General features: G+C 41.4%; 1 protein-coding gene across 1 annotated transcript in view; it reads right to left on the bottom strand.

Annotated features, from left to right (window-relative positions):
* Nucleotides 1-24,071, bottom strand: part of LOC144762933 (xanthine dehydrogenase/oxidase-like) — a 1,098,251-nt gene that overhangs the window by 810,366 nt on the left and 263,814 nt on the right. The window contains exon 16 of the mRNA XM_078648234.1: nucleotides 9,807-9,976. Within this exon, the coding sequence (XP_078504360.1) occupies nucleotides 9,807-9,976 (170 nt within the window). The remainder of the gene's footprint in view (nucleotides 1-9,806; nucleotides 9,977-24,071) is intronic.

Raw genomic sequence — 24,071 nt, 5'->3', positions numbered from 1 at the left:
TCCTTTCCTTTCACAGCTCAGGGCAGGCACATCAGACACCCCACAGGAGGTGGAGCCGTCATTGTGGAAGGCAGGTACAGTCCAGGAGTACTCTGTTGACAGTCTTCCTTCTCTTCTTTCAGTGTGCAGGGCAGAGACATCAGACACACCACAGGGGGTGGAGCCGGCATTGTAGAGGGAAGGCCCAGCCCTATTCAGGTCCCAGGTGCAACGCCTCCCTCCCATCTAGTTGCTGATCTCGCTATTCACCACCTGGTGGCCCCAGCCTGTCTCCTGGAATTCCCCAGTCCTGTCACACACAAACCCAGACAAGGAATACACAACCTGGCAGAGGCGGGCTCAAATGGTTAGGCAAGCAAATACCTACTTTCTAAAAGTGGTATTTGCAAACACAGAATATTAAAATAAACTTTACTAAAAGATGTATTTTATTTTTCTGAGTCCAGGCATACTACTAAACTCGAATTTCTACCATGTTCTCTGAGTCTGTGAGGATTATAAGCATGTAACAATCCCGCAGCCCATTCTGGCCTATGGAGAACAGGTAGCCTTGCAATAGTGAAAAACGAAAAAGGCTGTAATTCAGAATTAGGACATGCCTCACACATCTGGGCTTGTCCTACCTTATACTTACAATGCACCCTGCCCGTGGGCCTACCATAGGGGTGACTAATATGAAGAAAAGGGAAGGGTTAGGGACTGGCAAGTGGGTGCACTGGCCCAGTCAGCATGACAGTTCGAGAAGGCACGCAGACTCTGCAATGGCAGACCTTAGACACATTTTACAAGGCCGCTTCTGTGGGTGGCACAACCAGTGCTGCAAGCCCAGTAGCGGTATTTGGATTTACATGCCCCGGGCACAATCCGTGCACTGGACTCGGGTCTGACAAGTCAACCAAATATCCAATCATTGAACCACTAATCAATACATACATTAATTTACAGTAGGGAGAGCATATGCACTTTAGCACTGATCAGCAGTGGTAAAATGCCCAGAGACAGAAAATAGCCAACAACAGGTCAGACAAAATACTGAAGGAAGGCAAAAAGTTCAGGGATGACCCTGCAAAAAGGTACAAGTCCAACAGCCTGGAATCCATTGTAACTGGATTCCATGCTCAACACTCCATTAGATAAGCATAAAGCACAAAGATTTGGCTAGAACACAAAGGGCAACCGCTAATTGTATAGAAACTTATACTGCTTTCCCCATGTTTCAGAGGTACTGGCAGTGTGGCAAGTTTCCTATACTCAGCTTGTCCCTGGTTGGTGAAGTCTCAGTTCCCTCGTAACCATACACGCCACAACCCTGGTAATTCCGGGAGAAGAACTATCGGATTTGTACCAGCACCCTCTAAGGAAAAAGACAACGTTGTTGCATCAGGCTGATGAAAAAAGATCTGCAGATTATTTTGACTGTAAAGTGCAAGGATATTCAAGAAGAATTTGGACTGTTATCAGGCACACATGTTGCTGCGGGAGGGTCCATACCCCCCTTCACTGTACAGATAAAAAATAATGCCCACTGGCTCCAAATAATGCTCAAGATAATAAACAGCATTGAGCTTGGCCTTAATTTGATCATGTAAAAACTGAAAGCAATTCACCTCATGGTGATGCGGCATCGGTATGTGTTAGGCTTAATGACTGTGATGAAGGGAGGGGTGTGTGCCAAGATTAGTGTGTCCTGCTACACGTTTATCATGGGGAATTACCTGGATAATGGGACATTGACTCTTGCCATCCGAGCACTGCACCATTTACAAAGAGACGTGTGAGGAAGTAGGAGCCCCTGAGGCGGTATGGTCCTTGAATATTTTGTCGTGGCTCCCCGGTGGCTTTCCGGTCAGTGCTCATCTTTGCTGCCAGTCTTCATCCTGTTCTTGTTTTTGTGTGTTTTGTGCAATTAGGGATTTCCTGCTGTCAAAGCACAGTCCTCAAAATGGGTAGAATGCAAGTAACTAGGAAAGTAGCAATTGTCAAAATCGAAAAACAACAGTCCTCCAATAAAGTAACTGTCATGATGTATGGGTTAAAAAGGAGAGGGGAATGTTAATATTGCAAAAGTCACTGTTAATATGAATGAGACATACAAAAATAAAAACAAAATTGCATCTTTATTAATGAAGTCCCCCGTTGTGAACTCCACGTCGCAACGGCTCAGAAATACATAGTAAGGCAGGCCTTGGGACGAAGGCCTGAGATTACTGATTGTCAGGTCAAAGTTGGGGGGTGGCTCATAGCCGGCAGATAAACTGGCGAACAAGAAATCCCAGATCAATCCCACATATAGGTGCAGCCACATCACAATGGTCCACGGAGATTGACCCCAATAAAGCACACATGGCTGGAGGGGTGCACGTGTTCCCAAAACACCATACAGTCAGATGCCACATGTAGTTAAAAGCACATAGTCAATCAGGACACAGCACACACCGTACACGCAGAATTAGACCAATGGTGTTTGTCAGTATTGCATGATAACAACGCCAGCCTATTTGATAGTATAGTCTGTCTAACACAATTATCTAAATTAAGGAGTAAAATGTTGGGTGTTGTACTATATGCTCCCAGTCTAGTGTTTCTAGGAATTTACAGTGTTCCTAAGAATGTACCTTCATTCCCATTCTATGTTTGTACTTGCTTATAAGCGTTCTGTTCCAAAGCAGTTACCTTCCACTCCTGCTTGGAGGAGTCCGCTCTCGTCTCTCTCCGCACTTATAATAAAGGTCTCTGGAACTACTCACCGCTTCTCCTTCATTCCTTCTACTACAACTTGGCGACGATCCTCTTCAGACCCCTGCGGGCAAACCAACCACATTTCTTTTGGTTTGCACTGCTACCGCCGTGTGTTCAGAACAGAAAGAGAGCACCCCGATGAGAGCGGACGGCAGTGACACAACTTGAAGACACATCTCATGTCCAACAGACTTCGTAGCAGTGTAGCAAGCCAATATTGGGTAATAGGTACCCTTTCCATCATAAACTTCACAGGAATTACGTATGGTCATAGCCATTGCTGACAGTGAGGTTGTTCGACATCAGCTGCCACTCAGCGCTCTGTCTCCAGGACAACAGTGAGTCTCTCGCCCTAGGAACTGCATACAAGCAACGCTTCTTTAAGGAATCCTCGCTGCATTGACGCACTTTACAGTTGTTTGTGTCCTCAGCAACATGAAACATCAACACTTATATACGTGCTAACTCAAGACATCCAACTCGGTGTGGGCATATTGTCAGCCATTTTCTTTGTTTCCTACACTTCAGTTTCCCTGGCAACCTTCCACAGCGTGAACCCGATAGCAATGTGTTCACCAAGGCTGCCTAGGCGTTTCCTCCTCACGCCGAGGCATAGGATTTTCAAGCAATATACATGCCTGTGGTATATTGCACTGCACCTGGGATTTCTACATCTTTTAAAGGTATTTACCCGCCCATGACTTTAAGTTTCTTACCTAAAGCCTCCTGATTGCTCTGTATTTGGCACTGCCAGTGTTCATTTTGAAGGCATTTCTCACGCATAACTTTAACCTACTTGCCTTGAGTTTCTTGACCTAAAAGCCTCTTGGTTTTGACTTTACTTTGGATCGTCAGCTACAGTCCTTGAATCTCCTACTCAATTTCTTTTTTAACTTTGTTTTTCCTTTTCTCTCTCATCATAACATGGCTTCCGCACATATATCTGTTGTACTACTCCCTAATTTCTTGCCGCAACCCGGTCCTCCGAGCATCCCATGGGAAGATTGGGTTCTCATGTTCAAAAATTATTTAGATGCTTTGGACGGACAAGATTTCTCCCCTAAAAGGAAGAAAGCCCTCCTGCTAAGCACACTAGGCAAGGACGGATAGCAAATCTTTCGCTATCTTCCCCAGACAATTCAGGCTAATGGCCAAGTTACTCCCGATGAGTATAAAGAAGTCATCTATAGATTGGAGGTAAGGTACGCCAAAGAAGAGATACAGATGTTATATACAACACCAAAAATACGGAGAATCCATCGATTAATTCATTTCCAGACTTAGAAGCTGCCCATTAAATGCAAATTTGGGGCAATAACAGACGAAGTAATAAGAAACCAATTTATTGTCCAGTGTAACAACAAGAAGATTCAGGCGTGACTCTGGGTGGCAAAAAACCCCAACCTTAAGACTGCCATAGACTTAGCCAAAGTAGTTGAACAATCTGAAGGGATGCATGAAAGAACTAGAAAAGAGAACTTTTGGTCATGACATTAATTAAATTTCTTTGCAGTAGCCTCGAGACAACGACCAGGGTGATGAGGACTCAAGGGCTATTGCCGCAGGAAAAAATAGAGGGACATTTCTGAAGAAACTTTTCAACCCCAGGTCTTCTGACACCAAATTGGGTAATCTGTGTGGTAGCACTGCACACATCTCAGACTCGAAATGTTGCTTTGCCTCTAAGCAGGAATGTCTGAAGTGTGGTCACAAGGGTCACTATGCCAGAGTTTGCAGGACCAAATTTTGCCCCACAGTCGCTAGGGGGCAACGGGTTGGGAAAGCTGATGACCTCGATGGAGACAAAATCTTAGTAGTTGAGTCTGATGAGGTCCCTATTGATGATGAAAGAAGGAAAAATAGACCCATGGCTATATTTTTCATTGACAGTTGCGACGTGTGCCTGATGATTGATACTGGGTCAAAATTCACCATCATCCCTAAATGTATTTTTTATGAGAAGTGGGACAACAAACAACTTCTGCCAAAAGACGTATCCCCTGGTGGTTTTCAAGGCGAGTCAATAGATATCCAGGGTTATTTTGAGGCTCTCATTATGTTCTCTGACAGGAAGTTTCAGGGCAAAGTTCATGTTTCAAAACGTGGCCCAGCTATCCTAGGGTGGGTACACCAATATGCTATTGCTGCAGTTAAAAATAGAGGAACATTTCTGAAGAAACCTTTCAACCCCAGGACTTCTGGCACCAAATTGTGTAATAGGTGTGGTAGCACTGCACACACCTCAGACTCGAAATTGTGTTTTGCCTCTAAGCAGGAATGTCTAAAGTGTGGTCTCATGGGTCACTATGCCAGAGTTTGCAGGAGCGAATTTCGCCCCACAGTAGCCAGTGTACAAGGGGTTGGAAAAGCTGATGACCTCAATGGAGACAAAAATGTTGTAGTTGAGTCCGGCGAGGTCCCTATTGATGATGACAGAAGGAAAAATAGACCAAAGGCTATATTTTCCATTGATAGTCGTGACGTGTGCCTGATGATTGATACTTGATCTAAATTCACCATCATCCCTAAATGTCTTTTTTTATGACAAGTGGGACAACAATCAGCTTCTCCCGAAAGACATATCCCCTGGTGGTTTTCTAGGCGAGTCAATAGATATCCAGGGTTATTTTGAGGCTCTCATTATGTTCTCTAACAGGAAGATTCAGAGCAAAGTTTATGTTGCAGAAAGTGGCCCAGCTATCCTATGGTGGGTACACCAATATGACTTACGAATTATAGTCAACCCAAGGGCACCCATGCAAGTCATGGTCATTGAAGATGAACTTTTAGAGAGTATCCTTAAAGGGGCAAATGTCGTATTTAGAAAGGAGCTTGGCCAGCTCAAAGGGTATGCCCATTGTATATTACCCCCCAAAAAATTCTGTACCTGTTCAACACAAGGTTAGACGTGTGCCCTTTGTAGTCAAGGAGGAAGTTCAGAGTCTCATCAATGAAATGCTTGCCTCAGGAGTCATTGAGCCTGTGGAGGCCTCTCCCTGGATTTCTCCTGTTGTCATCACAAAAAAGGCTGACGACAAGTTGGGATTCTGTGTGGACTTGAGGTCATTAAACCAGTCCGTTGTAGCTGACACCTTTGCCCTCCCCACCGTTACCGAGTTAGTAACCACTCTCAAGGGTGCCAAGGTATTCTTGAAGCTCGACCTCAAAAGCGCATACCATCAGATAAATCTACACAAAGACTCAAAACACCTCACAGCATTTATCACCCCAGGGGGGATATTCCAATTTACACGTTTGCCTTTTGGGCTAAGTTCAGCCGCCAACGTCTTTCAACGCATGGTCTCTGACATTTTCAAAGATGTAGACAACACAATTTACTTTCAGGACGATATCATAATCTATGGTCAATCAGTTGAGGAACACAACACCGTCCTCAGAATTGTTCTTGAAAGGTTGTCCAAAGTTGGGCTTACCCTTCGCAAAGAGAAATGCAAGTTCCTCGTTGACCAGATCGAATACTTGGGTTATACCATCAGCGCCTCAGGTGTCACACCAAAGAAAAACTTGTGTAATGCCATAGATTTAGCTCCACCCCCCGCTGACAAAGACCAATAGCGATCATTTATGGGCCTAATAGATTACTATTCTAAATTTGTAAGAAATTTCTCTGACAAAACTGCATTTTTACGATCTTTGCTCAAAAAGGGGGTGAGTTTTTTATGGAATGTTCAACAGCAACAATGTTTTAACGATATCAAAAAAGAGATTTGTGAAGCTAATATTTTGTCTCCTTTTGACGTTAACTGCAAATCCATCCTTACAGTGGATGCAAGTGCCACTGGATTAGGGGCTATGTTAACTCAATGTAGAGCCGGGTCTGAAAGGACAGTAGCTTTTGCCTCCAGGACATTGACCGATGAAGAAATGAACTATTCTGTTATCGAGAGGGAGGCACTTCCTGTGTCTTGGGTCGTAGAATACTTTCAGACTTACTTGTGGGGTACCAAATTCCTTCTAAGTACCGATCACAAACCCTTAATCAAAGTCCTTATCCCTGGTGGTACTGGAAAAGGGTCAGCGAGACTCGCTAAATAGGCATTGAAAGTCCAATAATTCCAATACCAGGTGGAGTACATTCAAGGCTGGAGGAAGGTCCAGGCTGACTGTCTCTCTAGGATGTCAGTTGATTTGAAGTCTGTTGCTGACCCCCCCACCCCTGATATTGAAGAAGATATTGCAGTAGCCTCAATAGATGATGCTGTCTTTGTGCGGGAAGGTGTGTTTGGTGCCAGCGATTTGGAGTGCGAGATGGTGAATGATCACACCCTAAAGGAAGTAGTCAAGTTACTGAAGTCCAGTCCCAGAAGGGAAAGTTGTCTCCCAGCCTCAGTCAGACCTTGCGCCAAAATTCGAGATGAGTTGTCACTAGGTGGTGATGGCGTGTTAGCCCACGAAGGTCACCTTGGCCAAGCCCTCACACAACTTTGCCTGAAAAATAATTTCTGGGGGCCTGGCCTAGATGCACAAGTGGTTGATTGGGTAGTGAACAGCCCTGTGTGCAAGGAGGGTGAGAAGAGGCTAAAAGTAAGTTGCAGGACCAACAGTACACACATAGAGAACCCCGGCTTACCTTGGCACAGCATTGGCTTAGATTTCATTGGCCCCATGAGAGAGCTACACAAAAGAGACAGATATGGCTTGGTGGCGGTAGACGTTTTTCCAAATGGTTGGTCGTTGAATTCACAAATCATATAACTACTGAGAGTACCGTCAGGTTCCTGGGTGAATTGTTTAGGGACACAGGCATCCCTTCTGCCCTCATTACGGACAATGGCACCCAGTTAGTGTCAAGGGAGATGCAAACCTTTTTGAGAAATTGTGGGGTCTCCCATCACCACACCTCCCTCTACAATCCTCAAGGGAACCGTATGTGTGAGAGGGCCAATGAAGTTGTGAAGGGGATCATCCAGATGGTCACTGCCAATGGTGCGGTTGTATGTAAGATGGTGAGTGAAATGCTTTGGGCTTTTCGGACCACTCCCCTTGTTGACGGAGAAATGTCTCCTTTTGAATTAATGGGAGGAAGGACCCCCAGCTCAAAATTGGTTCCCTTGTGGATGAAACAATTAGTTACTCTGCGTGATGTTCAGTCGGTACCCAAATGGGTTTTAGATATTCCTTGTCGCTTCAACATAGGTGATCTAGTCAAGATCAATAGTGGCAGAGTTGGGAGAGGTCTCTCAAAGTTTAAAGGGCACTTCATTGTCAAAAAAGTTCTCAATCACTGTGTCATATTAAACAATTGTGAATGTTGGAACTTCCGACGAGTGCCCTCTACCAAAGAGGTTTGTGCTCGATGAGCAGAGTAAGCATGCAAGTTCTCTGAGCGGTAGCGGCTATGTTCTAGCTCAGGAGCCTGAGGATGCCTCCCTTCCTAGGCTGTATGGTACGGTTCTTGGTTGGGGAGATTCGCTGATTCCTGTGAGTTCTTCCTCAGGCGGTTCGTATTCTCCCCAAAACCGTAGCACTGTGTCAGGCTCTGAAGGGTCCTGTGCTTCCCGCTCTCTCAGGTGCTGCAGGCCACCTTTTTATCTCAAGGATTTTGTCTGTTAATTTTTTCTTCTTTTTTTTACCTTTTACTTCTTACACTTTGCCTTTGTTACTTTGCCTTTGGATAGGGAGAAGATATGTAGTACATGTTCCCTGTCTAGTGTTTCTAAGAATGTACAGTGTTTCTAAGAATGGACCTGCATTTCCATTCTATGTTTGTACTTGCTTATGAGCGTTCTGTTCCCAAGCAGTTACCCTCCACTCCTGCAAGGAAGAGTTCTCTCTCGTCTCTCTCCGCACTTATAATAAAGGTCTCTGGAACTACTCACCAGGTCTGCTTCAGTCCTTCTACCACAGGTGTCATCTAAAATATCCAGTAATAATTTGTATAATGTTAAATGAATCACTTTATTTTTGCGAGAAGGAGCTCAACATAATTTGGATGATGACAGCATTTTTACTTGAGATTTTAAATGTTTCTCCCAGAAATTGTTAAAAAGTAAAATTTCAGTTAGAAGGTCCCCGAGGAACAAAACCCCTAAACACAGGAAACAAATTCATCCCCTTCATGACCAACGCCCCTAACTCGATGAAAGACAACTGTCTCAAGCTCAAAACCGACAAAACAGAAGTAGTGATCTTTGGGAAAGCACCTCACAGTCGGACTCCAACTGGTGACTGGACAAACTCGGACCCACACACAGAATCTGCACCAGGAACCTCAGAATAATCATCGACATGGACATGACCGCACAAGTCAACGCCGCCTCTGCATCCTGCTTCAATACCCAGAAGATCCTGAGGAAGATCTTAAAATAGCACTAGATAAACTGTAACTCACACAAACGTTGCCAGCAAGTTGGACTATGGAAACACCTTCTACACCTGGATCACAAAGCAACTCACTAGAAGACTACAAACCACCCAGAACTCGGGGGCCAGACTCATCCTCATGCTCAAACACAGAACTCACATCACACCACACCTGTGGGAAATTCATTGGCTTCCAATACACAAACATGCTCAATTCAAACTCCTCACACACACACATTCAAGGCACTACAAAACTCATGCCCCACCTACCTACAAAATCTTATCAACTTCCATCAACCACCCAAACCCCAAGTTCCACAGGATTCCTACTCGCGCACTCCCATGCATACACAGAACCAAATCAGGAGATGGGCTTTCTCATACTTCACTACTAGAGTGTGGAATGCCCTCCCACTCCAATCAGAGCCTCCTCCTCTCTTCTTAAATTCTGCAAGATGTTGAAGACCTGGCTTTTCAACTAACCAACCTACCATAGGAAGGGCTTAGCACACATACCTGCTCAGTGCCAGGATACATTTGTGGGGGATAGTGCATTTTACAAATACACATAGCATAACAAAGTGTGATAACTTCCTCATAAACATACCAGGAAAAATAGGTTGGGTATTACTCTAACTTCTTATAATATTAATGCACAGACGTGTAAAAATATTCCACAGATTTTTTTCAACATATGGCAGACCCTGATGTGATATATTAATAGTGGCAGAGTTCCTCCTTACATGAGTTTTGCATGAGCTTTGGTGCTGGTCACCAGTGCAAGGTAGAGCTCATTCTCATAATGTGGGATGTCATCACAGTACACAGCCTCGCCGCTTGCATGCTTTGCAGCTGATAGGTGCATTAGAGGCCGTCCCACCATATCTTCAGGGGACTGTCCTGCAGGTACCTCCTGTAACACAATAAATTGTATCAGTTATAAATAAGTCTCTTTGGTAAGTTTTCAAGTGACTAGGATATTTTCAGAATATTGCGGAAATACAATAATGTCACAATGTTACACATATAGGGGCCGATTAGGATGGCGGACGTACTTGCGTCCGTCCGCCACCCCTGAGTAGGAGGGACCGTCCGCATGGGCAGCGGCGGTCCCTCCATGGCAATTAGGATGTGACCGCCACCCTGGCGGTCACATCCTGTATGTTTTACATTGCGGCGGGTGCTGCTTGAAGCAGCACCCGCCGCAATGTAAAAAACGAAAGCTGTGCATTTGCATGCACAAAGCGGCAGGCACCGCGCGGGGCCTGCCGCTTCGTGCACGCAAAGGCAGGGGGGTACCATAGGTACCCCCCCATGTGTACCCCCCACGCAACCTTCACCCAGGGGGCCCGCAACGGGCCCCCAAAGTGATTGTCTGTATGCTTTTCCACGGCGGAAAACCCGCCGCGGAAAAGCATTACTTTCCCTACATCCTAATATGGCTGGCGGTGTCTTATAGACACCGCCTGCCATGTTAGTGCTTTTCCGCCGTGGTCGCCTTCCGACCGCGGCGGAAAAGCGGCGGACAGATTGTGAGACCCACCAGCCATCCTGATTTGGCGGTGGGTCTTTCAGGCCTCCTTGGCGGATTTCCCGCATACTCCGGGCCGGCGGTGGCTTCCGCCGGCCCGGAGTATGCGGGAAATCCGCCATCATAATGACCCCCAAAGTGTTTATTCTCGTGTGACCATAGCAATACGTAAATATATATCTGTTGATTACAGGTTTCTTCTCTGACTTACCCATGTTCAATTGATAGATTGTGGGAAATTGGGTTGTTGGTTGAAGTGGGTGCAGCAACAGCCACAATCCCTGTCAGGGTGAACCACAAAAGGTCACTATAATAACCTGTGCTTAACCCTCTGGCACAAAAACAGTCAGGCCTAACTTAGAGTTAATGTGTAAATATTCATCCAACACTTAAAAAAGTAAGAATGTGAAACACAACTCAAGAAAATTCACAAACTAATTTAGAAAAATGTAGTAAATTTGAATAAATTATTTGCCACCAAAATGACAAACATTTAATCAGTAGAACCAGAGTCATTACTTTTTAAAGCTTTAAGTGAAAAATAGCACCATAAAGATAGAAGTGCCCACCAGGGAAATCGAACCACACACTGGGGCAAAGTCAAACGTTATGGACGACGGTGATAGAGCAGGATTTGGATTCTCAAAGTGGAGTGGTCCCAGTCTCTACTTACATTTGGGCTTAGAAATAATTTAAAGAAAAAAATGCCAGAGAAGGTGAAATTTAGTGGGGCACGGCAGTCGGCGGTGTCCACGGAGGAGACAATGTCATCGGGCGCCACTAAAAGAAGCTGCGGTAAAGATTTCTACATTCAGAAATAGTCTTTTATTTGGAATTCGACGAGAGCTCCATGAGCCATTGAACAGGATTTGCTGCTGCAGAGACAAACACAGCGGGAGTTGCTGAAAAGTCAGTTTGACCGGCGATGCACCAGGAATGGATCGGTGAGCAATTAGGTCTCGGTGTCCTCTCAGTTGTAAGAGCACATTTTGGCCCACATCCAAGTTCTGGATTTGGACTGTCTGGTCACCTTCTGCACCACTCCACTCAAAACTGATCAAGAGGGGATATCCTCACAAACTCATCAAAGACGCACTAAGAAGAGCGCAATATTATGATTGCGGCACGATGTTCCAACCCAAAAACAAGGAAGTAGTAGACAACTAGTATGCGTCACCAAACACTCCCAGTTTGAGCATAAGGCATGCGAAATTATCATCTCATAGTGGCACCTCCTACACCTGGACCATCAGTGTGAGCATATACCCAAACCGTTGTTTGCCTTCAAGAGAAACAAGAATTTGCAAAATATCTTGGTTAAAGCCAAAATACCTGAGACAAACAATTTTGCACAAAGATCCATAACTGGAGGCCAACCGATTAAGGGCAACCACAATGCCATGCTTCTGCCAACGCGATAGTCGGCGATCACATCTAAATTAACAACAGGACTGTATTTCTGAAAGATATGACAAATTGCCGCACGTCCAATCTTGTATACGCCATTGTATGCCCCTTTGATCTGGCGTATGTAGGGGAAACTACCAGAGAATGCAGAGTTTTCATGGGCGAACATGAATCTAACATCAGTCTACGCCAACTAGCTGCACATTTAGTCATCGGTTGGAAGCAAGCCACACTGAAGGAGACCACCGTTGAACTATTCTTGAAAAAATACGCCCTCAAATGGGCAATGATGTAATCGCAATGCGGGGAAAAAAGAGAAGTATTTAGGATTTTTGCCCTTAACACTAAAAATAAGGGACTTAATTAGACCCTTCCTTGGGAAAATGCCATCATCAGACTCCCTGGGACTGGCCCCTGGTAGACAGAAATCCCTATCCATCCTGATCGGACGTTTTTTTAATGAAACAATTTCTTCTGGCTATTATTTTAATTTTTTTTCTTTTTCTTTGAGCATCATTTACGTGTTGACTTGTTTACTGAAATAAATTTCCCCTCACTGGAAGGTTCGATGCCCCCTCTTGCTTTCATGCTCCCTCTTATAGAACGGGACTAGCTCTGCTGGTTACCGGGTCCTTGAACTAGAGGTGGAGCCTATCACCATTACTATCATGTGAGATGCTTTGACGTGTATTTAAATCAGCTCTCACTATCTTGATTACCTGACTGCCCGGCACTCGGACCTGCCTCGCTTCTCGCCATTACTGTTCTCCCGTGCTCCCTTTCAGGTAAAGCAGAGGTCTGCATGCTAGCCCTGTTTAATTAAGTCGGCCTGCCACTAAATTAACAGATTCCTCTGTATCTGGTGTTTCTCTAACAGAGCCCAGGACGTTTTCCATCCCGTGGATGCTCGTAGCAGCTGTGTCCAGAAGTGGTCCTTCTTACTTATCTCTATGGCCCCCTTCACAAGTAATCTTTTTTACGACTGATTAGAGGACCCAGGCGGCACGGTATTCTAGAATATGGCATATTGCTACGCGGTAAAAGGCGTGTCCCTCAAACCACACGTGCAGTGCACGCCATCGCCCAACACGTGAAATCCGGGAGTATTCCTGCCCGGGCGCTTTGCACCGGATACTTATCCCAGCTTTGGTTCTGATGGAGCGAGGTGATGAAAAACTTTTTGTTTAAACTCGCAAAGTTAAACTTCCATAATAAATGTAACAGTATTAATAAGCATGTTATGAATTTACTAATCAACCTAGTTTTAAAATGCATTCATTCAGAAAACACGTGGGATTAACTTATGTGCTCTACGTTGCAGATGCGAAGAAACTAATGAACTAACCTTGTCTATTGTCTTTGTCAGTATTAAATGCGGCCGTTTAATTAATGGCATGTGCTTATTTCGTGTGCTTATATTATGTCTTTTCTGTGACAAAAGCTCGTGGAGAATCCCTGCTGTCTAAAAGAAGAAGGTAGATATGAATGCTGCTTTGTGTGCTCAGCTAGGTAACATAAATTAACTGGTTTATAATTAGCAAAGGGGGTGGGTAACAGAATGGGTCTCAATTCTCTAATTAATTGATGTTTTGTGTTTGTTTGAATAATAGTTTCCGAGTGAGGCCTAAGGCATGCTAAAGAAATGGCGTTTCGAAAACTTGTCCAGAGTGGAGCCTTGCACATATTCAGAAGTGGAAAACTTTTGCCACGTTGACATTTTTGTCAGAAAATGCAGTTTAATAAGTTGTGCTAAACATGCTCTTGGAGAGAAAGGCTCAAGGACAGGAAACAAACCAGCAAGATTGCTAAGGCAAGGAAGTTGTGAACTTTAACTCGAGAGAAATGTTTCTCTTTTGAGGAAGCCAAATGACACGAAAGCAGAGGACAATAGGGCTAAAGAAATGCCTGAACTTGGTTTAGAAACGGAGATGACCTAACGCCTTAATCGTGGACTGACATGGCGCAGCCAATGAGCGGCGTGGATTTCTGAGAAAATATGTAATTTGTAGGAAGTTTAGCTAGATAGAAAGGTATAAACCCTGACCCCATGGGCAGGAGGGTGCTGATGCTCTCTGATACCTGATTGACGTGACATGCTGTCGGACTTCTGGCTCACGTAAGGACAGCAGTCTTTAATTAATTTTTCCCTTCTAGGTGGAGAAAGAATAGTCAGGGAAATAGTTTGAGGGAATGGAAACTGTTATTTTGCTTTCATTCATGCTTACTGATTTGCTTTGAAGATGTCAGTCTAATACATCATTTCCTTATAAATGCTGCTTTCTTATTGCTAATAAAATAAAGATTCTTAATAAAATGCACTTTCTTGAATAATAAAGTAAAAATAAAATTAGATTTTGAAACAACAAGCTGGTCTTGTTTATTCATGGTCTAGTTACCATCAGTTGATCCATTTGCCTTAGTGACTTAATTAGAATGATATTTGTTTAAAACCATGGTGAGAAAAGATAAACTGCAGTTCTATATAAATATGTAAATCGTTGTGAATAGTTCTGTTTAATTAGGTCACATGATTCAGTCGCCCAAAAATTTGTCTCGTTGGTTTATGGGCCTTTGTAAGTGATTTATGATTAATGGTAAGTATTTTGGTGTTGGGTAGCGTTGGTGAGACAGTTTTCCATTAGGGGCGCTGGATCAATTTCTTGGTAGCAGAGTTACGGTTACTATGGTAACTGACATGCTACATGGTAACTACATAGGATCGATGTTTAACATATGTTGAGTTTGTTTAGTCGAAAGTTTTTTTTTCCAGCAGTGTGAAAATTCCTAGTTGTGCCGGCAAGAGTAGTGTAACAGGTGAAGTTGCACAGTGCATTTGTTCTGTTTCAAAATAGTGGTATTGTCATATATCACTAGTGTTGTGGACGTACAGCACAAGTTTAGGGATTTTAGGTGTGTAAGATAGAATGTATAGTGAGGATTGTCTATGAAATTGTAGCTTTCGAGTATAGGGACTGGTGTCCTGTTTTAAAACTCACTGTGAAAAGAGTAGTAGATTTTATCCAAGCTCGAATGAAGGGTAAGGAAGCGTTGTCTATCTTACTGGTGAGTGAACATTTCTTCTGTGGGTTAAAGTCCTACCAAGATTCATGTATGTATGGTTAGGGATTTTTCCGTTTGAAAGTGCGTAAATGATTTTGTAATATACGATCGAGTGAAATTTTGAATTGTCACTATATGTGCATTCAGAAAGTAACAAGTTCGTTATTACTTGTTAGAAGGGTAGAGTAGCCTTATTTTACCAACAAATTTAAATATTCTGTGAGAATAGCGTCCTCTATTTCACGCAAAAGAATACCTGAATGACTGGGAAAGCTATCACTTTATTTAGCGAAACAGATAAATGGTTTGTTTTTGTGGAGTTGCTAACTGAATTCCATTGAAAAGATTTGTAAAATATGGCGCTATGAAAATATTTTGTAAAGGAGGTGTCAGTGTCACAGCGGAGCGAGGACAGAGAAGCTGCAGCGGCAGTATACGTCACTAGTGTCGCGCTGTGATTGGCTAACATACGTCACAGTAATCGCGCACTGATTGGCTCATGTGACTGGGCAGGCTTGCAGCTGATTGGCTTATTCAGGAAAACAGTAATTCTATTGGCCAAGCAAAATAGTGACGAAGCTCAACCTGACTGGCTTGTTAGTGAGTTTCGCGCACGGATTGGTTGGTTTTGCGGAACAAGGAAATAGTTACGATCTATTCCGAAGTAAGCGGAATTGTTTAAAAACATGGATTATTATTACGTTAAAGAGAAAAAGAAGCTTTCTTGGTTTCAGAAATTGAAAAATAAATTGAAACCTGATAAGAAAATTGAAACGCGAGGTGGAAGATTACTTTATAAGTACAAAACACCTGCAGCTTATATGTTAGGTGAATATGGTTATCATACTTGTCTGTGGATTGAGAATTGGATGGAATATACCAAAAATGATGGTGTATTAGCATGGCCGGAAGATGGATCATTTAACATTAAGGTTTTGAAAAACTTAAGAGAAAAAATGATGGCTCTTGTACCAAGACCTAGACCTACTCAATTTGAGGCTTTAGCTGAATGGGAGGATGAAATGTTTGAATTAGAACTAGAAAGTAGAGGTGTAACAAGAGGTACTAGATTAGACATTAATAGGGAAACTCATGAGGATAGAATGCGTCGATGGAGACGTGCAGACATGTGTGATGGTTTGTATCCAGCGAGATTTGGTGAGGCAGCTGATCAAAAGGGTGCTCAAAAGAAAAATGGTGAAGAAAGTGATTTTGAAGATGCAGTTTTAGAAGAGATTTATATTACAAAACCGAAACTGCCACCTAATCAACCAGTTTGTTCATGGTCTTCCCCAAGAGTTCGGCCAGGAACTTCCCCAAGTGCTCCTCCAAGAGAAATTATTGATGAGGCATCCCCTAGACTAAATCAGAATAGTAGGAAAACTCCCGAAAGAATAGAAACAAGATCTAATTCTAATATATCAGGGGAAAATAGAAATTATGCTGAAACCCCAGTTCAGAGAAATGAAACCTCAAGAAATGTAATGAGAACAGAAAGAAGTGAGGAATTACCAAATACTTCAGAATATTTCCGATCAAAAGATGAATTAATACAGCAGTTAACTAAAAGCATGGAAGCAGTAACAGTACCAGTAACGATTGGGCCTGTTCTTCCAGTATTTGATCAAAGAGAAGTTAAACATTCAGCTTTGACTGTTCCATTAAATGCAGATATTCAGAAAGTGGCTGAAAATTTTTATTCAGGTTTATCTGAAATTCACCGAGAGAAAACAATGATGCCTGACTTAACTTTTAATCAAAGTTTGTCAAATAAAACTCCATCTGGTGCAGAATCTGATTCTGGATCTCCGGAAAGGAGCATAAATAAAATTGATTTAACAAACACCCCGCAGAGCTCGGAATTCAAATTACTTGATGTTGCTAAATTGAAGGCGGATTTGGAGGAATTTATTATTGGTACAATTGGGACTGACAGTTTGAAGCTATATCAGGATGGTGAATTATTATTTATTTGTAAAAGCATACAATGGAAAACGAAAACCAAATATGATCAATTAGAGGAAATGGCTGCTGAATTAGAAGTAGATTTAAGTAGACAGAAAAATTTGCAGAAACATTATAGAGTGGATTTCTCTGAAAAAGACATTGAAAACATGAATACCACAGGAAGAATTATTCATATAAAAGATTTAATTGTGTTTCTAAAAAGATTGGGTGAATTGAGTAAGTGGAGAGTAAAATGGACAAAGAAAAGAGAGGAAGGCAAAAGAGAAAGAGGAGAAGTAGCAAATGAGTTTCCAATGAGAGAAATACCAGGAGGAGGGTATATGCATGTTCCTTGGACAAGACAGGACATTTTACTGTTTACAAATGATTTTCCTCGGCTGAAAGAAAAACCTGTGGAATGGTATCGACAAGTAGACAGATTTGTGAAAGTTTCAAAAGTTCTGTGGATTGATCTTGATGGTTTCTTTGACATAGTTGTCCCATCAGATCTTTGGACAGAATGTAAAATTTCTATAGATTGGCCCAAAGAAGAACCTGCTCGAGATAAAGTAACAGGTGCTCCTTCATCAGATATTATGAATCTGTATGAAAAGGTAATTGTGTGGTTGAAAAATAAGATTCCCCCTAAAGAAGTAGATTGGGTTAAATTAGATAGAACTAATTAAGAACCAAAAGAATCAGTACATTCATTTTATGAAAGATTACTACTGGTATTTAAACAATACACTGGTTATGAAAAATTGAGTGAAAAGGATATGAGCCATTTCATATACAGATTTGTTTATGGCTTAAGACCTGAAATTGATAAAATGATAAGATCTGGAATAGTTGGCTGGCAATCACTCTCTGTAGACGACATTTTGAGAAAAGCAAAATACTGTAGTGATGAATTAGATGCTAAACAAAAGAAGCTAAAAGAAAAAGCTATGTGGGCACAGGTGAAAGTGGCTGAACAGCAAATAGCAACTCTAAAAAACAAAAATGTTAATCAGAATCAAGGGAAATTTAAGGGTAATTTCAATAAGCCAAGATTGATGGGAAATATTGAAGAATTAAAGCAAAAACTCCCATGTTTTAATTGCGGCGAAATTGGACACTGGAAGCGCGAATGTAAGAATCCGCCCAGAAATTTTAAAAATGCATCATTAAATCCACAGATGCAGAATGAGATAAGTCTGCAGCAACAGCTACAGCGACAGGTAGTGAATCAGCAAAGTCAGATACCACAACCGCCACTTCCAAACTGTGTAAATGTGCCGAGATACAATACAGAAACAGGATTCTGCGGAGGTGAACAGGTAAACAGATCGCCAAGACGGTGCCCGAGAGAGGAGGAAGAGTGTGTGCTTGGAGCCACTCTTGAGGTAGATCAGGCTGGTCCATTTGTGAATGGTAAAGTGAATGATGTAGAAATCACTTTTCTAGTGGACACTGGTGCTACCCGTTCTACTGTTAGATCAGTGGAAATAGAAAACTTGCCTCTCTCAGGTGAGAAGATCCAAGTAGTTGGTGTAGCTAATCAGCAAGCAAATTAAAACAGATTTAACAGAACCAGTTGAAGTTAAAATTGGTAAATTTAAGGACATGCATAGATTTGTAGTTTGTGACAGCAGTCCTGTAAACTTGTTAGGAAGGGACATTCTTTGTAAGATGAACTGTAAAATATATTGCTCACCGGATGGTATTGAGCTCCAAACTCAAGAAGAAGATGGGCTTTACAAGTTAACAATGTTAATGGTTGAAGCTGAAGAAAGTAAATTATTTCCTGTATTTGATAAAAATAATCTACCTAAAGAATTAAAAGAGACAGTTAATGCTAAAATTTGGGATTTCACTGGAAGCGAAATGGGTTTGATGAAAAACGTTGACCCAGTAAAAATATCAGTAAAACAAGGAGTAGATTATCCAAACATTCCTCAGTATAAAATGAAAGCAGAAGTTATTGAAGGTGTCATTCCTGTAATTGAAAAATTCATAAAACAAGGTGTTCTAAAAGAAATTGAGAGAAGTCCATGTAATTCACCGATTATGGGAATCAAAAAGCCAAATGGAACTTTCAGGAGTGTTCAAGACCTGAGAAAGGTTAACAAAATAGTTGTTCCATGTTGCCCTGTTGTGCCAAACCCAGCGGCAATTCTTTATCAGATTCTGCATGATGCAGAATGGTATACGGTTATAGATCTTTGTAATGCATTCTTTACTGTTCCATTGCATCCAGAAAGCCAACAAATTTTTGCATTCAGGTTCCAAGACCGTATCCTAGCATGGTGTCGTATCCCTCAAGGGTACACAGAAAGTCCATCTATTTTTAATCAGTTGCAAAAGAAATCCTTGGAAAATCTAGATTTACCTGGAAAATCAACGTTAGTGCAGTATATTGATGATCTCCTTGTGGCTGCAAAAATACGAGATAACTGTGTGACAGATACCATTATTCTTTTAAATCATTTGGCAGATGAGGGACATAAAGTGTCTCCTGAAAAATTACAGTTTTGCAAACAAGAAGTAAAATACCTTGGTCACAGAATTGTAAAAGGAATCAGGCAAGTAACAACTGAGAGAATTAAAATGATTCAGGCAATGCAACCTCCAAAAACACAGAGACAGGTCAGAATGTTTCTAGGAATGGTAGGTTATTGTCGTCAATGGATTTTCAGTAATTGCAAAACCACTGCAGAGATTGACAAAAGCAGACATAAAAGACCCGATTACCCTAACAGATACTGAGTTAGAAGCTTTTGAGCAGTTAAAGAAAAGTTTGTGTGAAGCTCCAGCATTGGGAATGACCGATTATCAAAAGGAATTTGTGCTGTATTGCAGTGAAAGAGAAGGTTGTGCTTTATCAGTTTTGATTCAAAGGCACGGAAGATTGAGAAAGCCAATAGCATATTTCTCAGCTGTTCTTGATCCTGTTGCAAAAACATTACCAGGCTGCTTAAAAGCAGTAGCTGCAACAAGTGTGAGTTTAGAACAAAGTGAAGGGATAATAATGGGATTCCCTGTAAAAGTATATGTACCCCATTCAGTTGAAATTCTCCTCATTAGAAGCAAAACACAGCATTTGACAAGTAACAGGTTAACAAAATTTGAAAAAGTTATTCTTGGATCAGATAATGTATCAATTGCAAGATGTGTGAATTTAAATCCTTCCACATTATTGCCTGATGGAACTGTAACAGAAATCAGAAATGAAAATGATATTGATCATGAATGCTTGGATGTATTAGAATATTGCACTAAACCCAGACAGGACATAAAAGATGTCCCATTAGCTGAATCATATTATGTTCTATTTGTTGATGGTTCATGCTTAAGAACAGATGAAGGTGTTCTGAGTGCAGCATACTCTGTCTGCACAGTTGCAGATGTAATTGAAGCCTCCTGTCTCAAAGGAATTTGTTCAGCTCAAGTAGCAGAATGGATTGCTTTGATTCGTGCATGTGAAAAAGGAAAAGAATTAAAGGTTACCATAGTGACTGATAGTCAGTATTAGTATGGCGTAGCCCATGACTATGGCCAGCTTTGGTCTCAAAGAGGTTATTTAACTTCTGCGGGAACTCCTATCAGGAATGCAAAATTGATCAAGAGGCTGATTGATGGTATTCAGATACCAGAGAAAATTGCTGTTGTAAAATGCACAGCACACAAAAAAGGTGATGACTATATGACAAAAGGAAATGCATATGCTGATGAAATTGCAAAATGTTGTGCAAAGAATAATATGTCCATTAATCGGGAAAAAAACAATGAACATGTTTTGAACTCACTTATGCTAACATCCGTAGTTGAGACATGGCAAGGAGTAAAAGATTTACAAGATGAGGCAAGTGATGAGGAGAAAGACACATGGTTAAAAGCGGGTTGCAGACAGAGAGAAGAAGATGAATTTGGGTTTACAAAGATGACAGACCAGTTATGCCGCATAGCATGATTGCTGACATGGCTCGAATGTATCATGGTCCAGGACATATTGGAAGAGATTCAATGATCAGATTGTTTAGGCAGACATGGTACAATCCAAAGTTTAGACTAATTGCAGAATTTTTTTGTCAGAGATGCTTGTCTGCCAGCAGATAAATCCAAACAGAAAAACAGTTGTGAGCATGGGAACCATAGGACGGGAGGGTGGTCCTTTTACCAGATTACAACTTGATTTCATTGACATGCCACCTCATAACAAGTTAAGATATGTTTTAGTGATAGTCTGTCTGTTTTCGAGATGGGTGGAAGCATTACCAACACGTCACAATGATTCAGTTACGGTGGCAAAATTGCTTTTGAGAGAAATCATACCAAGGTATGGATTTCCAGTGACGGTCGAGACTGATCGTGGCACACATTTTGAAAACAGATTGCTAAAATTAATTTGTGAAGCACTCGACATAAAGCAAAAGCTACACTGTGCTTACAGACCAGAACAAGTGAATGGTACAATCAAAAATAGAATAGCCAAAATGTGTTTAGCTACAGGAATGAAGTGGACTGATGCACTTCCACTTGTTTTGATGTATTTGAAAAGTACTCCAGATAGAAAAACAGGTTTGAGCCCCCATGAAATTGTTATGGGCAGAGTTATGAGACAAGCATTTGTTCCAGTTGGTAAACTATTGAGCATTAATGATAGCGTCATTTTGGAGTACTGCAAGAATCTATCTGACGTGGTGACTTCTGTGTTCCATCAGGTGGGAACTGAAGTGATAACAAAAGAAAAGGAACAAGCTCATGATCTGTTACCAGGAGACTGGGTGAGAACATTGCCTAGTACCCAGGTGGCAGAAGGCAAGACAGGTGATACTTGTCACAACAAATGCAGTAAAGTGTAGAGGATTGAAGAGATGGGTTCATGCTAGTCATACCATACGTGTGCCAACACCTGAAAATCCTGAAGAAGGTGACACTACAGCTGATTCAGATTCTGAAGAAGAGCCGGAAAGAAATCCAGATTCTGAAGATCGACAGGGAAGTCGACATCTGGAAAATTCAAATGCGAATGAGGCATTGAATGAAGAAATTGAACAGATTGTGATACAAGACTCTGAAAATGATGAAGATCTGTTAGATCAAGAAGCAGAAAAAGAAGCTGAAAAAGAGGTGATTCAAGATCAGGAGAGTATTGAAAAGCAGATTGGAAGCTCTGGAAGAAGGAACGAAAATTCTGAATCTGGGAAGTTGGAAGTAATTGAAGAAGAAGAAGACGAAATTCTGAGTAGCAGTTATAAGGATCATGTTCCTAACAGAGTGAAACTGCCGAGTAAAGAAGTACCTGGATCTAGAACTGTCATTGCAGAAAGTGATGATGAATCCAAAGTGAAAAGTTCAAGGAAAAGAACTTGGAGAGCAGAGTGTAATCTGACTGAACCAAAGAAGAAATTATTTAGAAAAGGAGATAATTGGCCAAATGAAAATGAGAGTCTGAAATTCAAATTGGTGAATAGATCAAAAGAGCAAGTTAATGAGATCTCAAGTCAGAAGTCAGAAGGGAGGAGACTCAGATAAGAAAAAGCAGGAAAGAAAATAGAAGTGATAAATAATAGAGCAAAGAGAGTAATAAAGCCTAATCAAAAGTATAAGTCACCTGAGTGGACTTATATTATTATCCCACCAGTAGTTGAAGTGAATAGCAGTAGCCAAGAAGATTTAGATGATACAAGTGATAATGACTGATTTTGTTGAAAGGCTCTTGTTTCAAAGTAAAGATGCCTTCTACTAATATTAATTCGAGATGTTCAATTGTCAGGAGATGTTGCAAAATGTCTTCTATATGTGTAATTCTGATAATTTTGGTTTGGTTGATTTTAGCTGTAATTGTTCCTTTCGGAATTGACAAGGAAGAGTACAAAACTAATATGACTAGTAAAGTTGTGGCTAAACAAGACAGCCATGATATAGTAGGCAAGACTAATAAAATCATTGAGCATAAACCAGAGATTCACCAAGATAGATCTGTTGGAGGTTTTTTTAGTAATACCTTTTCAAGACTTTTATCTGAATATGTTAAGGTAATGGATGTGAAAGATTGTTACATTTGTGTGAAATTATCCGCTTCTGTCTCTGAAGGGGTGACCTACAATATGCTTCCTCTTACTTATGGCATCACTTGTAGTGTAATAGCTAGTTTGTTTTATCAGACAGGTCGTTTAGAATATTACTACTCTAATTTTGAAGAGATTTTTGCAAATCTAAAAGTTGATAACAGCTTGAATAAACTGAAACATGCTAAACAGATGAGGGAATTTTTCATGGTAACTAATGAACTTACTTATGAGTATGCTTTTAGAAATAATTTAACATGTAAGTTGAGGTCGGAAGAAAAATCACTTTTGAATTTGGTAGAAGAGAGAAGGGCAATTTATAAGCGAAATGGGATGCTGAAACAAACCAAATCTAAGTTTTGGCAGATCGAAGATGAAAAGCTCAATGGTAGAAACGGAAATGTTGCAATTCATATAGACAAACCTGTTAGTGGAAAAGTTTGCATAAGAAGAGATAATACTCTGTTTGATAATTACTTTGTAGGTGGTAGTCAATGTGAAGATTCTTATCAAATCCTAGGGGGTGGGGATTTAAGGGAGGTAAAGATCCAATTTTTCCCGGAATTTATTTTGTGCGAGGGAATAAAGCTTATTATAATCTTCCCGATCACTGGTATGGCACTTGTTATATAGGTTTAGTTTTTCCAAAGTTTTTTCATGTAGATAGAAATACAAAAGGTTCATTTGAAATCAGTAATCATCTGACTAGATTTAGAAGGGAAAGCTTTTCAGAAATTTTGGGTGACATATTTGGTGCAGTAATACCTTTGGTGGGTATGACCCTGAATGCAGTTAAGATCAGAAAAATGTCTACAATTGTTGATAGATTGTCTACTGATACTGCTAGTGGATTTCAATTAGTTAATACAGAACGTATTGCCATGAGAACAATGGTAATGCAGAGCCGTCTTTCATTAGACATTCTGCTCGCAAAAGAAGGTGGAGTCTGTGGAATTTTACATGTCCAGCATTGCTGCACATATATTCCAGACAAGAGTCAAAATATAGAC

Source organism: Lissotriton helveticus, chromosome 6 (genome assembly GCF_964261635.1).
Source record: "Lissotriton helveticus chromosome 6, aLisHel1.1, whole genome shotgun sequence".
Lineage (NCBI taxonomy): Eukaryota > Metazoa > Chordata > Amphibia > Caudata > Salamandridae > Lissotriton > Lissotriton helveticus.
This window is presented reverse-complemented; position numbering and strand designations above follow the sequence as displayed.